The sequence below is a fragment of the Scardinius erythrophthalmus genome, assembly GCF_964197995.2.
Source record: "Scardinius erythrophthalmus genome assembly, chromosome: 8".
In the NCBI taxonomy this organism is placed as follows: Eukaryota; Metazoa; Chordata; class Actinopteri; order Cypriniformes; family Leuciscidae; genus Scardinius; species Scardinius erythrophthalmus.
The window spans coordinates 36125619-36139066 of NC_138228.1; the positions used below are offsets into that span (position 1 = coordinate 36125619).

General features: G+C 38.4%; 1 protein-coding gene across 1 annotated transcript in view; it reads right to left on the reverse strand.

The window, feature by feature from the left end:
- Nucleotides 1–13448, reverse strand: part of spon1a (spondin 1a) — a gene marked incomplete at both ends in the record, with an annotated part of 422542 nt that overhangs the window by 146707 nt on the left and 262387 nt on the right. Inside the window, one exon of the mRNA XM_081371883.1 lies at nt 2606–2670. Within this exon, the coding sequence (XP_081228009.1) occupies nt 2606–2670 (65 nt within the window). The remainder of the gene's footprint in view (nt 1–2605; nt 2671–13448) is intronic.

Below are 13448 nucleotides of genomic sequence, written 5' to 3' on the forward strand. Positions count from 1 at the left end.
TGCTAGCGAGCTTACGGGGATAGCTAGGATTAATTTCCAATCGATCTCACTTCCCGGAGATCATTAAAACGGACTAAGGGGAACTTCGTTTTTTTAAAATATAAAATTCAGTTTTAGAGTAATTATATTCAACGTCTCAGTATACAATACTTAATGTTATACATATATAAAAACGATATGACTTACCTTTTATAATGAAGATGCAGCAGCAGCTTCTGTGTTGACTGTCTGTCACTGGACCGTTAAAATTTGAACTGTCGCTGCGGAAACCGTAGGTTATTTAACCCAACGGTTAGGTTATAGCTAAAAATAACCCAACGGCATAAACAAATAACCCAACAAATTTTAATATAACCCAACATAATGACCCAACATGAATACACCAACGGTTGGGTTACACAAATAACCCAACTTTTTTACTGTGTATATAATCCGAAGTAAGTTACTCGCTACTTGAGTAGTTTTTTCATTGGATACTTTTTTACTCTTACTCAAGTAACTATTAAGATTATTACTTTTACTTTGAGTAAATATTTCTATAAGTACTTGTACTTTTACTTGAGTACAGTTTTTGGGTACTCTACCCACCTCTGCTGCTAACCTTCATGTTCGTGTGAAGACACTACACTTCAAGTTTGCGTGATCATATCTTGTCTGTAAACAGAAAGACCGGGCAACTATAAGGTGTGTGCTGAGAATTTTAATTTCTCATCAAGATGGTTGCTTTTAATCTAGAAAGGTCTAAACAGCAATCATCGTTGACATCTTGGGAATCACCAGTTGTTAAAACCAAGAAACCTTGAACTGCGGAGAACTTGCTGTAAAAAAGGGAAAGTGACAGAGCCTGTGCTAAAATGAGAGTAAATATAGGCATGGCTTTTGAGAGAAGGCGACAAATCCAAGATCTAAGGGGATTGAAAACTAACACAGAGATGGCCTTTTTTTCACCCGAACAGGTAAGATATTTCAGTAGCTCAAAGGTAGCTAGCAAACTTGTAATGTGAAATCTGATCTGACTGAGCAATCGTTAAATCTAAATATCAGTAATGTGATTTATTTTAAAACATACAGTATATGCTCTGGGTTTGATGTCAAAATCAAATATCACTGGTTCCGTGACACATCATTATTGATGATGGAACTGCCTTAACACATCTTGATGAATCATATTTGAATGTAATAATGCAAATGAGATTTGAGAGCTAAAGCAGAGGGGAATATCATATGAAGCTATGGTTCGAAAGTGTTTTTTTATTTTTTTATTATATCTTTTATAGTTTTTTTGTTGTGTTTGGAGATTGAGTTCGTCCACTTTAACTTCAAAATGTGAACATTCAGTATTTCCTCTTATGTTGAATGGAAGAGAGATATAGGTTTGGAACAACATGGGGTGAATAAATGGCTTTTAATGTATACATTTATAATAAATTATACATACAAACAATTATTTTATTAATTTAATTCATTATTCGACTATCTAAATATTATAAACATGTTAAAGGTGTTTAAAGTTCACTCTTACTACCTACTCCGTAATAAAAATAGAAGAAATCTCTCACCGTCTCACTTTTTTCTTCATCTGGTCTCTCACCTTTTCCAATAGCTGTGCAACAATGTGATTAGATGAGAGGCGGTAGTTATATGACCCAGTTCTAATTAATCAACACTCTTTTCTCATTTGAACAGATTAAAATTCCAAGATTGTGGACATACAGCATGGTCTTTTCTTGTTGTTCTTTGAAGTTTTAATGGAGTGCTCCCCAAGATTGTTGCCATTCAGGAAGATCTCATTTTGGGGCAGGAAATTATTTCCTTTGGAGCCATAGAGGAGGTGTTTCTGTCTCAAAGGAAGTCCAGCTTCTATAGCCGATACTTTCTGTTCTGGTGCAGAAAAAGAGTGGGGGCCCATGCCCATCTTGGATTGTGTTGACTGACACACACTCTTCAGAGGTGTATTTCAGTTGACGAGCAGAACACAAGCATGAAACACCCATGCCGGCATCAATTGTGAGTCTAATACGATCCCTAGAAACACAGTCTGCTGCCTCTGCAGTAGAAACACACTTCCAGGGATCCATCCACAAGCCCTAACCTCTCAAAGGATCAAGAACAGATTCTCAACACTTAGCTTTGCCTCTAGGCCTTAGAGCACACTCCACTCAGGCACTTGCGACTATAGTACCAATAAATTGCTGTAGGGAGCACTGTCTTGTTCCTTATTCAAGGAACCAAGGTTACAATGAGATGTTTCCCAATCACTTTCGGTCTGCCATTACTCAAACAATTAGGTAGTCCTGTCCACATCACAATATTGGTTGAAGCAGAAGAACTCAAACAAAAAGCAATGTGTTGAAAGTGCCAAAAAGCCAAAGTATTTACGCTATGCAAGACAACCTATAAGTGACATACTTGTATATGCATATTAAACTGGAATATTTTACCTTTAACACTTTAGTTTGTAAAGTGAAACTAAAAATGAAACATTCTACAGAGGAAAGATATAACACTAGCACACACACACACACACACACACACACACACACACACACACACACACACACACACACACACACACAATAAATAAATAAATATGACAGTTACTCACACATTGAGGGGTTGCCAGGCTGGCCATTGTGCCTTCATCTTTATGACGGTTAAGACCTCGTCACCCTGTGTGATAAAACACAGAAAAGTAAATCAATTAGTAAATATAAAACAGCTCTGATTTAACAGTGCTTGATAACTCCCTTAAGCCATGGTAAAATTACTGTCAAAACGAGTAAGAATTACAGTACTTTTTGAAGTGTTTCTGTCTTTCTCTCATGCCATCCCTTTATTTGTATTGACAGAAAGTAATGTATGAAGCTTCCTATTCTTCCTGCTGATGGATTGATCATATCAGAGTCTCATAAAAGCTGTATAAATATTTAATCAATGGCTCACGGCATGCAGGCCAGCAGTGTGTGTATGCGTGTATGGCTCTCTCCCACTTAAACCATATCAGAAGTTCATGGGAAGGGCATCACTGGAGACAACTGTCAAGGAAAGGTTTTACTGCTGGGTTAAAATGCATCATTCTTTATCATTCAAAAACATCATTCACACTTTGAGCTTCACATGCAGTATTGCTCCAGCTTTCTTACTCACCAATTTGTATACATTCGAAAGCAGAACACAATTCTACGTTTGTATTTCATCAAGGGACATCACTAGAATCGTAAAATGTAAAGTGCGAAAATGTAGGTTTGTAAAAGGCTTTTTTTTTTTATCAAACAAGGGTGTGTTTCCTATTAGCATTGTTAGCCAACTATAGTTGCATGTTCCATATTTAGCAACATAGTTCAATAAGTTTTAGGAAACAATCGTCCTTAGCAAGTTAATTTTTCTAACAATGCATCATACTACAGTGGTTAAGCAGCAATTTCTATCGTTGTACCCATAGTCAATCTTATTGGTCACTGTTGGAATTACCAAATAATCTGAACCCTTGTGATCTCTTCATCAAAAGAAGTTGATCTATGATTTTTCCTTTAGTATATACTGTATGACATCTCATTTTAAGTCTAACTGACATATCTAACTAGAAGAGTGATCAAATTCACAAAGTTTATATTGTGAAAATGACATGCCACACTATAGGGATGAGAGTTTGGTCATCTGTCATTTTTACTCACTTTTACATCGTTCCAAACCCTCATGATTTAATTTCTTCTTGGAACACAGAATACAATGTTTAGCAACATATGTAAATATGCAAGTTATTCTTTTCCATACATTAAAGTTAGACAGTTACCATGGGCCGTTAGACACCATACAAGTTAATTAAGTGATTAAGTCCAAATAGCTTGTATGATATGTTCCATATCTTCTGAGGCCAATCAATAGCTTTGAGTGAGGGACAGGCTGAAGCTATCATTCACTATCATTGTTAAGGAACAGAGACTCAAAACAGGGATAAAGTCAATAGTAGCTTCTTTATTAAACCCAGATGAACAATAAGTAATACAGGTGAGTATTTGCAAATGGTGATGGTGGTTTGAAGGTGAAATTAGAAAGATAAAGATACAGACAGTCTCTGTATTGCAGATGGAGAGGAGATTGTGAATGGATGAACGGATGACTGAACACACACCTCGACGAGAAACAGGTAAGAATCCAATGGAACACCACAGGGAACAGGAGACGCTGGAGACTAGTGATGGAATGGTTGATACTGGGGCTCTGATGCTCCGGCACAGTTTTTAAAGCACTATTGTATCACACACTGCACCGATGCTTGAATCGAAATGACAATTCCACGTGACTGATGATGTTTGAAGCTGCGAACGTCATGCCGTATCGGAAGGTCGGGATAGCTGAATGGACGTCACACCTCTATTGCATTTAATCATGTTTTATAACTGGGATCTCAGAGACCCAGAACAGAACATAGCCTAAGGCTTAAACGGCTCACCCAATATATTATTTCAACTACTCATGTCAGTTATTAATTATGATCACATACTTGAATATTTTATATTATTGATCAATAAGTGAATACGATGACCAGGCTACACATGACACGAGTTGTGGTCTCATTGACACAAATTAATTTAGATGAGATGAGATTAGATCAGATTAGATAGAACTGTATCGATCCCAGATTAATTCCACTCTTGTATGTCATGGACTTCCGAAGGTTTGTTTGGTCACACACTTTTTCAAACTGTAGATCCTCTGCTCCGTGATGATTTGTTAGATATGGTGGAGAAAACAAATCTGACCACCATTTGTCGCTAATGCGCATTGTATCAATAGCTTCGAGTACACTCAAAAAAATGCTGGGTTGTTTCTGTAAACAAATTGTTGGGTTGATTGTGCTGGGTCAAAAAGTTGGGTTGTTTGGGGTACTGTAAACACATTATTGGGTTGCTCATGCTGGGTCAAATGAGTTGTAAGGGGGTCATTCACAAATAAACCGCTGGTTGGGTTATTTTGACCCAGCAACTGGTTACTTTTTTCATTCTTTGCGGAACTTTCTGGATTCTTCACTTCTGACCTGACTCGAGGAGCACGCCACTCGGAGCAGGCAGTGTTTTATGGTAAGTTAATATGATGTTTACCTATATTTTTAATAAGTTGTGGTGGTAGCAGCAAGCTAATTTCACTGTTCAACATACAGTCTTTGATATGGAAGTGTGAGGGGTAACGTATTTATTCTGTGAAACATTAATTAGCCACAGCTAGCCGGTTAGAATTTTTGACAATATGCCGCATCGTTAAATCCTTAGTTGAAATTAAACCAGCTATATCAGCAGCCTTTTTGAAACATGCAGTTTAAATTCTAAATTCATCATGTAATTATCGTAGGCCTATTCATTGTGGACGTTGTATTTAAAAGTGAGAAAAGCGTTTTGTATGAAATCCACACACGCAGTTTCCCTCACAGGGCTCGCACGTAAAATCAGCGGGAAATGAGTCTCTAATGTAGGCTAGCTAGTGAGTTGTGAGTGAAAAGTCTGCTGGCGTAGTTTTAGAAATACTCGTCAGAAGAAATGACTGAGGTAAGTTCCAGCACAGTCTGCGTGTGTCTTCTGTAATGTCTCGAACCATAGTTTCTGACAAAAAAAAAAAAAGGCTTTCAAGAGCTTGATATAGCCTAGTTTTTTTTTTAGTAAATGTATGACTTGCAATCTTTATAAACATCGACTGAGGAAAGGAGAAATAAATGGACAGGCGCCAGTTTTGAGAAGAAAAATATACCCGTTTAGTTGAACGAATGATCGTCAATATTTAAAACTTAAAAAATGTAAACTTACATGATAGCCTACCCTACCATGATGCATGTCATCTTTCATTTTATTGTGTGTAAGTTAACATCTAAACGAGGCGATCATCAGCGCTGCCAGTCAGGAGATTAACGAGCAGCTTTGTGGGTTTGTGAGTTTTAATGTTAAAGACACTTTCAACATTACAGTAATATTTTACTTTTAATAAAATAATGTTTTATTTTAATGCCTTAATGTTGATAATATTTGTCCAAATTACTATTTTATTACTATTACTATAATTCAGTTTGCAAATGCTGAATACACATTTTGTTTGTTTTTCACATTTGGTCATTTGGTAATGTTTGCAATAATTTTAATTGCATATTCAATAATAAATTGATACTTCCACAAAAAAAGCTTAACTTGACATAGGTCAACATTTAACATAGGTCAGCTGAAACCAGGGATGCTTTCACACCTGATGTACTCATTATTTAATAAGAAGAATGGCATCTATGCTAATGTTTGTCTTTCTGTTCATTCTAAAGTTTACTGAAGTCAGCCGGATCCGGGCCGTATCCAGATCAGAAGGTGGACCTGCGCCTGGACCCATCCATGACGCATCCCTGAAGGACCAGCCTCATCAGCCCTGTGAAGGCCTCATCGACATGACTGATCCTCAACAAACTCGTCTCCATACCAGTGTGATGACTCCAACTTCCAACCAGATGAAACTGGATAAATATTCTGAATGTTCTTATTCAATCTGACTTCTGACCTGTAATGCTGCCTGGATCATAATCATACACTGTTCGCTCGTTGGCCAGAGGAGAACTGAGCGACTGAGACTGGTTTCTCCCAAGGTTTTTTTCTCCATTCTGTCACTGATGGAGTTTTGGTTCCTTGCCACTGTTGCCTTGGCTTTTGGCTTGCTAGTTGGGGACATTTAATATTCAACGATATTATTGATCTGCCTTACTTAAGGTGGATGATGATGCAATATTCTTCTAGAAACAAACTTTGTTGTATTATAGTCATGTTACAGTATCACTATGAAGCTGCTTTGATACAATCTGTATTGTGAAAAGCGCTATATAAATAAAGATGACTTGACTTGTGTAATCAACAGGTGAGGATCAACATGGTTGAATATTTACAAAATGAGATGACTGGTGAATTGCTGCACATTCTGTGCCTCAGGGATGAAATGAGGGGGACATGTCAGACCTTTGACATTGATTAACATTTGTATTCGATAAAGAAAAGTATTAAAGAAATGTATAAAATAAAAAAAATTAGATTTAAATCATACAGTGGCCTCTCTGGTTTATTGTATTACAGAGATAATAATTATTTTAGTTCATAATATAACAAATATTTGTTTCTAATTTTATTAAGGCAATGAGACAAGAAATAACCCAGCACATGAGTAAGACTTAACCCAGCAAGAGGGTTAATTTCACCCACTGGTTGGGTCAAATGAATGACCCAGAAATATGGGTTAAATGGTAAAACCCAGCACTTGGGTCAAACCAACCCAGCGCGTGTTCTGTCCAATAGTGACCCAGCCGTGTGGTTAAGGTTGGGTTATTTTTTAACCCAGCAGTTTTTAGAGTGTAATGAACCATTTTTCGGCACAATTTGATGAAACTCAAATGTTTCAGCAAGCCTTGGTTTCCAATCACTTCTGGAGACTATGAGGAACAGGAAGATGATGGAGAAACGCTGGAGACATAACAATACACAGGAAACCAGATTCAATGGATAAGGGAGTCCTTAAAGGGGTCATATAATGGTACATGCACTTTTACAAGTTGATTGTACTGAAATGTGTGTTGACAGTGCCTGTACACAACCATCATAAAATGATAAAAATCCATCCAGTGTTTTTTTTTTTTAAATCTCCTTATATGTTTGACACTCTCTGAAATCAAGCCGTTCGATTTTGTGACGTCACAAAATTGACGCCCCTCCCACGATTGTGATTGACAGCACTGCGTTTCAACACAGACCCGCCCTCGCTCGCTGTCTGTCGCTGTCTAGTGCATTGATATGCTGGAGAAGAATGGCGTCTAAGCGATTGTTCTTGGGTGTAGCCTAATAAGGAACACAGCAGTCATTTTGATGTTTTTGATGGAATATTCCCAAAGCATTGATGCGGGGGTTCCCTCGTGGGGATTCCCCACGATCAACGTGAGTCATTTCACACCAGACTGAGTTACAAACGAGGGCCAGTAAAGCTGGTTTTGCTAAGAAGCTGTTCCTGAAAATAGGATCCGTACCAACTATTTGTGTTCCTGCTGCACCTCCAGAAGAACTGAAGTGAGTGTAACGTTTTATTAACCTTTATATTAATATTTATATTAATCTTTGCGTATCGCTTGCTGCACGCTTCACGATGAATGCGGCTGTTTACACTCTGTTTACACATGTTTTCTATGTACGACGATCTCAATATAATTCATAATCCCACGTTTATAATGAACAATGCGTTATGGTTATTGTGTTGTTGTGTTAGAACCGGCGTACGCACAAAACAGAGGGCGGGGTGAGCAAAGCTCATTATCATTTAAAGACGTATGCACTTAAACGGCGTGCTGAAAACAGCTGTTTTTTACCAGGTAAAATGAGTGTTTTCTTACAATACTAATGAGAATTTTTAATTAAATTATATTACAAACTTTTAATTTAGACCCTAAAGAATCATATTAGCTTGTACAAAAATGGCATTATATGACCCCTTTAACTCAAAACGGGACAACCATGAAGAGTATTGTGCAGGCTTTTTATGGTGTGGAGCTGATGAGGGTGATTGATAGAAGGTGCAGGTGATGGTGGAGTGTGTGCAGGTGCAGCCAGTAAGGATTATGGGAAATGAAGTTCTGAGGAGACAGGTGATCGTGACAATCATGCAGTGGGACACAATTTGCACATATTTAAATTTGGAACTTCAAGACTTTGACTTCAATAATGCCAATGGCAATGTTACTTAAGTGTCTTTTGACTGATTCTGACAAGTTTGTTTAAAGGGTCTGAGTTGAACTATGGGTGAACTATTATTTTATTTAACATAATTGAAAAGAGTGTATAATGACTCTGTTACTCTGGCTATTTTCTCCACTGCCGCAGCAGTGATGTCTCCTCTCCAGTACCTCACTATTCATAATTAATATTCCCGTAACTCACCCGTTAAAACCACTACTCGATGCCTCTTTCTCTGTCCAGTGAGCATTGGTCTCCCTGCAGACGTAGCATGCATCTATGTTTCCTCTTTCTCCGTCCAGCGAGCATTGGTCTCCCAGCGGATGTTGCATGCATCTATGTTTCCTCTTTCTCCGTCCAGCAAGCATTGGTCTCCCAGCGGATGTTGCATGCATCTGTTTTTCCTCTTTCTCTGTCCAGTGAGCATTGGTCTCCCAGCGGACGTAGCATGCATCTATGTTTCCTCTTTCTCTGTCCAGCGAGCATTGGTCTCCCAGCGGACGCAGCGATAACTCTCCCTGTAGACCAGCCATGTTTTCTCTTTCTGTCCAGCGAGTATTGATCTCCCAGCGGACGTAGCGTGCATTTTTCCTCTTTTCCTATCCAGTGGGTATTGATTTCCCAGCGGACACAGCGAGAAATCTCATGGCCGGGCTTCCAAAATTTGTCACTCCACCGTCGGTCGGTAGGGCCCAACAGCCCAACACCGTGAGCTGCTCCCGTTGGAGGCTACATGGGCCCTCTCGATCGGCAGTCTTCGATCTTGCTGCTCCCCGCCCAGAGCTCACCCGTCTGAAACCGTGAGCTGCTCCCGTCAAGAAGCGGCGTGAGCCCTCCCGATCCGGCATTTCCAAATCTTGTTGCTCCTTATTCATCAGCCAGTAGGGCCCGGGGACTCTGGGTTCGGGCCAAATTCCGAGCCTGGAGCCCTCCCCCGGATAGCACGCCAAATACGCATAATCTTTACTCTTTGTGAACTTGTGAAATGATGTTATCAAACTCAGTAAACACCATACTAATAATGCATACCACAGAAATGCAGATGAGCACAGAATATGACAAAATAAAGCAAATTCGTGTTCAGTGCAAATAAACTTGCTGTCTGTGTTTTATTAATAATGTATAACTAATTGTGTGTTTTTTGTTTTTGTTTTTGTTTTATAACTGTTGGGCCTCATTAAGTGTTTTCTTGGTTTTCTATGGGAGGAAAATGTATTTAAGTTCAGAATGTGCATTTTCATGTCTATAACAAAAAAGCCAAAACTCTACCGAAAGGCCCAATGCTCAGCTGCCTCTGTATGCTGCATGAGACCAAGCACCAAACTCTTGTACGTTTTTATGAAAAGCCATCTGTCAGTGTGAAAGCATCACACGGTATGGACATATCCATGCAAATCACTTGCTCCAACACACACACAACAAAAATAAAAAAAGAAACGAGAAAACAAGGGACTTATTCCTCCATTTAATTTTGTAGACTTTGTCTTTGTCAACACAGTATAAAGTGTCATTGATGGTTCTGAAAGGTCCTTGGCAGCTCCTAAAGTTCTTGGCAGCTATAATCACACCTGTCTGTTACATAAAATCAACCAGATTAGCATGAAGCTTTGCTGCTTCTGTGTCACTTGTTATCAACGTGCCTTGATTTGCAAAATATGCCTTTGTTACTCAGAAAACATCTCCTAAAACGTAACCCCCGTTCCTTGATGAAAAGAACAAGATATTGTGTCGTGACTGACACTAGGGGTTGCTCTTTGGAGCCCCAAACACCTCTGATGTGTTCAGAAAAGGCCAATGAGAATTGCAGAGTGTAATTTGCATGCCAGTCACTCCCCCAGACATACGGGTATAAAAAGAGGCTGGTGTGCTGGACTCATTCAGGTTTGTGTTGAGGAGGACCATTTCAGCAGGCAGTTCAGAGTTGTGGCAAGAGGGACAAAATATCTCGTTCCCTCAATCAGGGAACAGACATTACAACAGTAACCGAGATATTCCCTATCTGTCAGTCCCTTTGACGTTGTCAAGACTGACATCAGGGGTTCCTATCCTAAACGCCACAACCACCTGAACTGTGTTACGAGTTTTGGTGGTGCAGATGCAGGCAGGCTAAATGTATGAATTAAGAAATTTTTGATCACTTTGTATTAAATAGTTCCTTTGTAAATTAAGAAATTTGTAATCACCTTTTATTAAAACGTTCCCCTATTAGTTAAAACGTGAGAAGGTATTAATTCATTCTTTGAAAAACAAAGAAACAAATGAGTAGGCTAAAAAGTAGCCACAGTTTAACTACAACAATGGAATTAAAATGCAGGGACAAAATAGCCTAATACAAACCACAACTGGGAACACTTCCCTTAGCACCCACCCTAGTTGTTATATCGAACGAGAAATGGCATCTACGGTTAAATTAGCCTGTCTGTCTCATCTTTATCACAAGGTTACCTAGTCAGCCAGATCCGGTCCATATTCCAGAATAGATGGTGGACCTGCACCCAGGACAACCACAACGCAGCCCTTAAATGTCAGCAACAATTAAACAATTTGACACTTAATATTCAATGATACTGCATAACAAATTTGACTGCACTGACACTATTGGATAAAAATAAAAACTTGAACTAAATTAAGCTATAGGATGACACTACTGTCTTCTGTAGAGCTGTTTATAGCTGTAAAACAACATTTTTCCATCAAAAAAAAAAAAAAAAAAAAAAAAAAATTTTATATATATATATATATATATATATATATATATATATATATATATATATATATATATATATAAGGGTCCACTTCGGGGGGATATTTCTAAGGAATGGTAGCAAATATCAAAAAATCGATTCAGTCATTTCTGTGTGGCTCGGTCCAAAGATCATCTGAGCCGATTTTGGACAAAATTGGCCAACATTTGTTGGAGGAGTAGCGAAAAAACTTTTGAATTTGCTTCAATATGGAGGACAGCCACATTGTTGGAAAATGACAAATTAGATATCGTCGGAATCGGAAAACTCATTTTGAACTATGTTTTCAAAAGTTATAAGAGTTTCAGCAAAAAAACAAACAAAAAACAAAACAAAAAAACATATCTCTGGAACACTAGGAGGCTGCAAACTTCTTACTTGCCTTCAGGACTTGCTGATGATGATATCTAATGAATTGTGTGCCGATATGTAACATTGTTTAAAATATATTGAAATTTATGACAAAATACAAAATGGTGGCCCTATGGTTGTCCGATCCTGGCAAAATTGGTATGCTCGGATTCGACACGACACAAGGAATCCATAGACACCATTATGATCATGATTTCTGACAAACTGTTCAAAAGTTTGCAAAAATAGCCATTTTACAGATCTCATAACCTGTACTGCCCTACAAAGGCAAAAAACCTTAACTCGCTAGAGTGTAGAACTGAGAAAAATGACTCTAAAGATTTTTAGTTGTCTCGCCAAATTAATTATAGATAGGACACTGGAAATCTGGCAAATAGATGTTTTAGTAAAGAAAATTATATAACTTGAAGTCAAACTTGACTTTTGACCACTATTTTAAAGTTACTGTACTCTGCCTTTGTATTGTCAGCAAAAAGTGAGAAGTCATGCCAAGGCAAAAGGCAGTAACTTCCACATTATCAATATTTGGCTGCTGATCACCATTAACAAAATAATTATAGTAACACCTGTTTAAAATCTAGTGATCATGGCATTTATTTTGTATGATTTACAATTATTTATAGCCATCTACTTATTGCTATCCTGTGCTTTGGTTGCATTCTGATGGCATTATTAATACATTTGACATGACAAAATACCTCCATAGATATATTAGTCCAGCGTTGGCTCGACCGTTTTGGCAGTGCTGAAGGCGCCAGCGAAGTTTTGGCACTCTGCCAGCTAGATGCATACATGTTTCAACCAGGTCCGGTACCCGAACTGGGTGAGGCGGGGCTTTAGTTCTTTGTTGTATTCATCTGCTACGGCATGTTTAACATTTTTCTGTCAACTCTGCATAATCCTTCGCGATCGATAGCGCACGTTTGTCGATGGAGCGGTTTCAGACCATACTAAATGTTCTGACCGCATTTGTGCAGGACAAAGCTCTGAGGACATCAGAAGTTAGAGGGACTGATGGCAGCTGTACAAAGTACACAGGCTACACCGTAATTTTAATTTTAATGGACATTAAAACAAAGGCAGAGAACCGTACAATCTGGTAGGTAGCATTATTTGATAGAACACCGGCACAGTAACTTCATATTGACGCGCGGCTAAACAAAGGCAGAGTACCGTAACTCAATTTGATCGTTCCAAAATAAAGCCAAAGAGCGGTAGTATTAATTGGTGTTACGGTGTTCTGCCTTGGTTTCTCATGGGCTTTTGGAAGTTACTGTTAAGACAGCTCATTATTTTCTCGAAAAAACAACGGAATTGATTCAAGATACTCATCCACATGATAAAGGAGGTCTTGAATGTGCCAAAAATATAAATAACTCATTTTCGACCAAAAACTAAGTTACGGTCTTTTGCTTTTGCACGGCAGCATAGGTAGTGCTGTTACCAAATTTGGCATGGACCCTCAGATCATGGTTCCAATGAAGCATACATGAAGCATATGTCTTGATTGATCAAAGTTTGGCCGAGATACCGCCTCTGAACCAATTCTGGGTCGACTTTGTTAAGTTTGCAAAATTATAACTTCTGAACAAAAATGAAT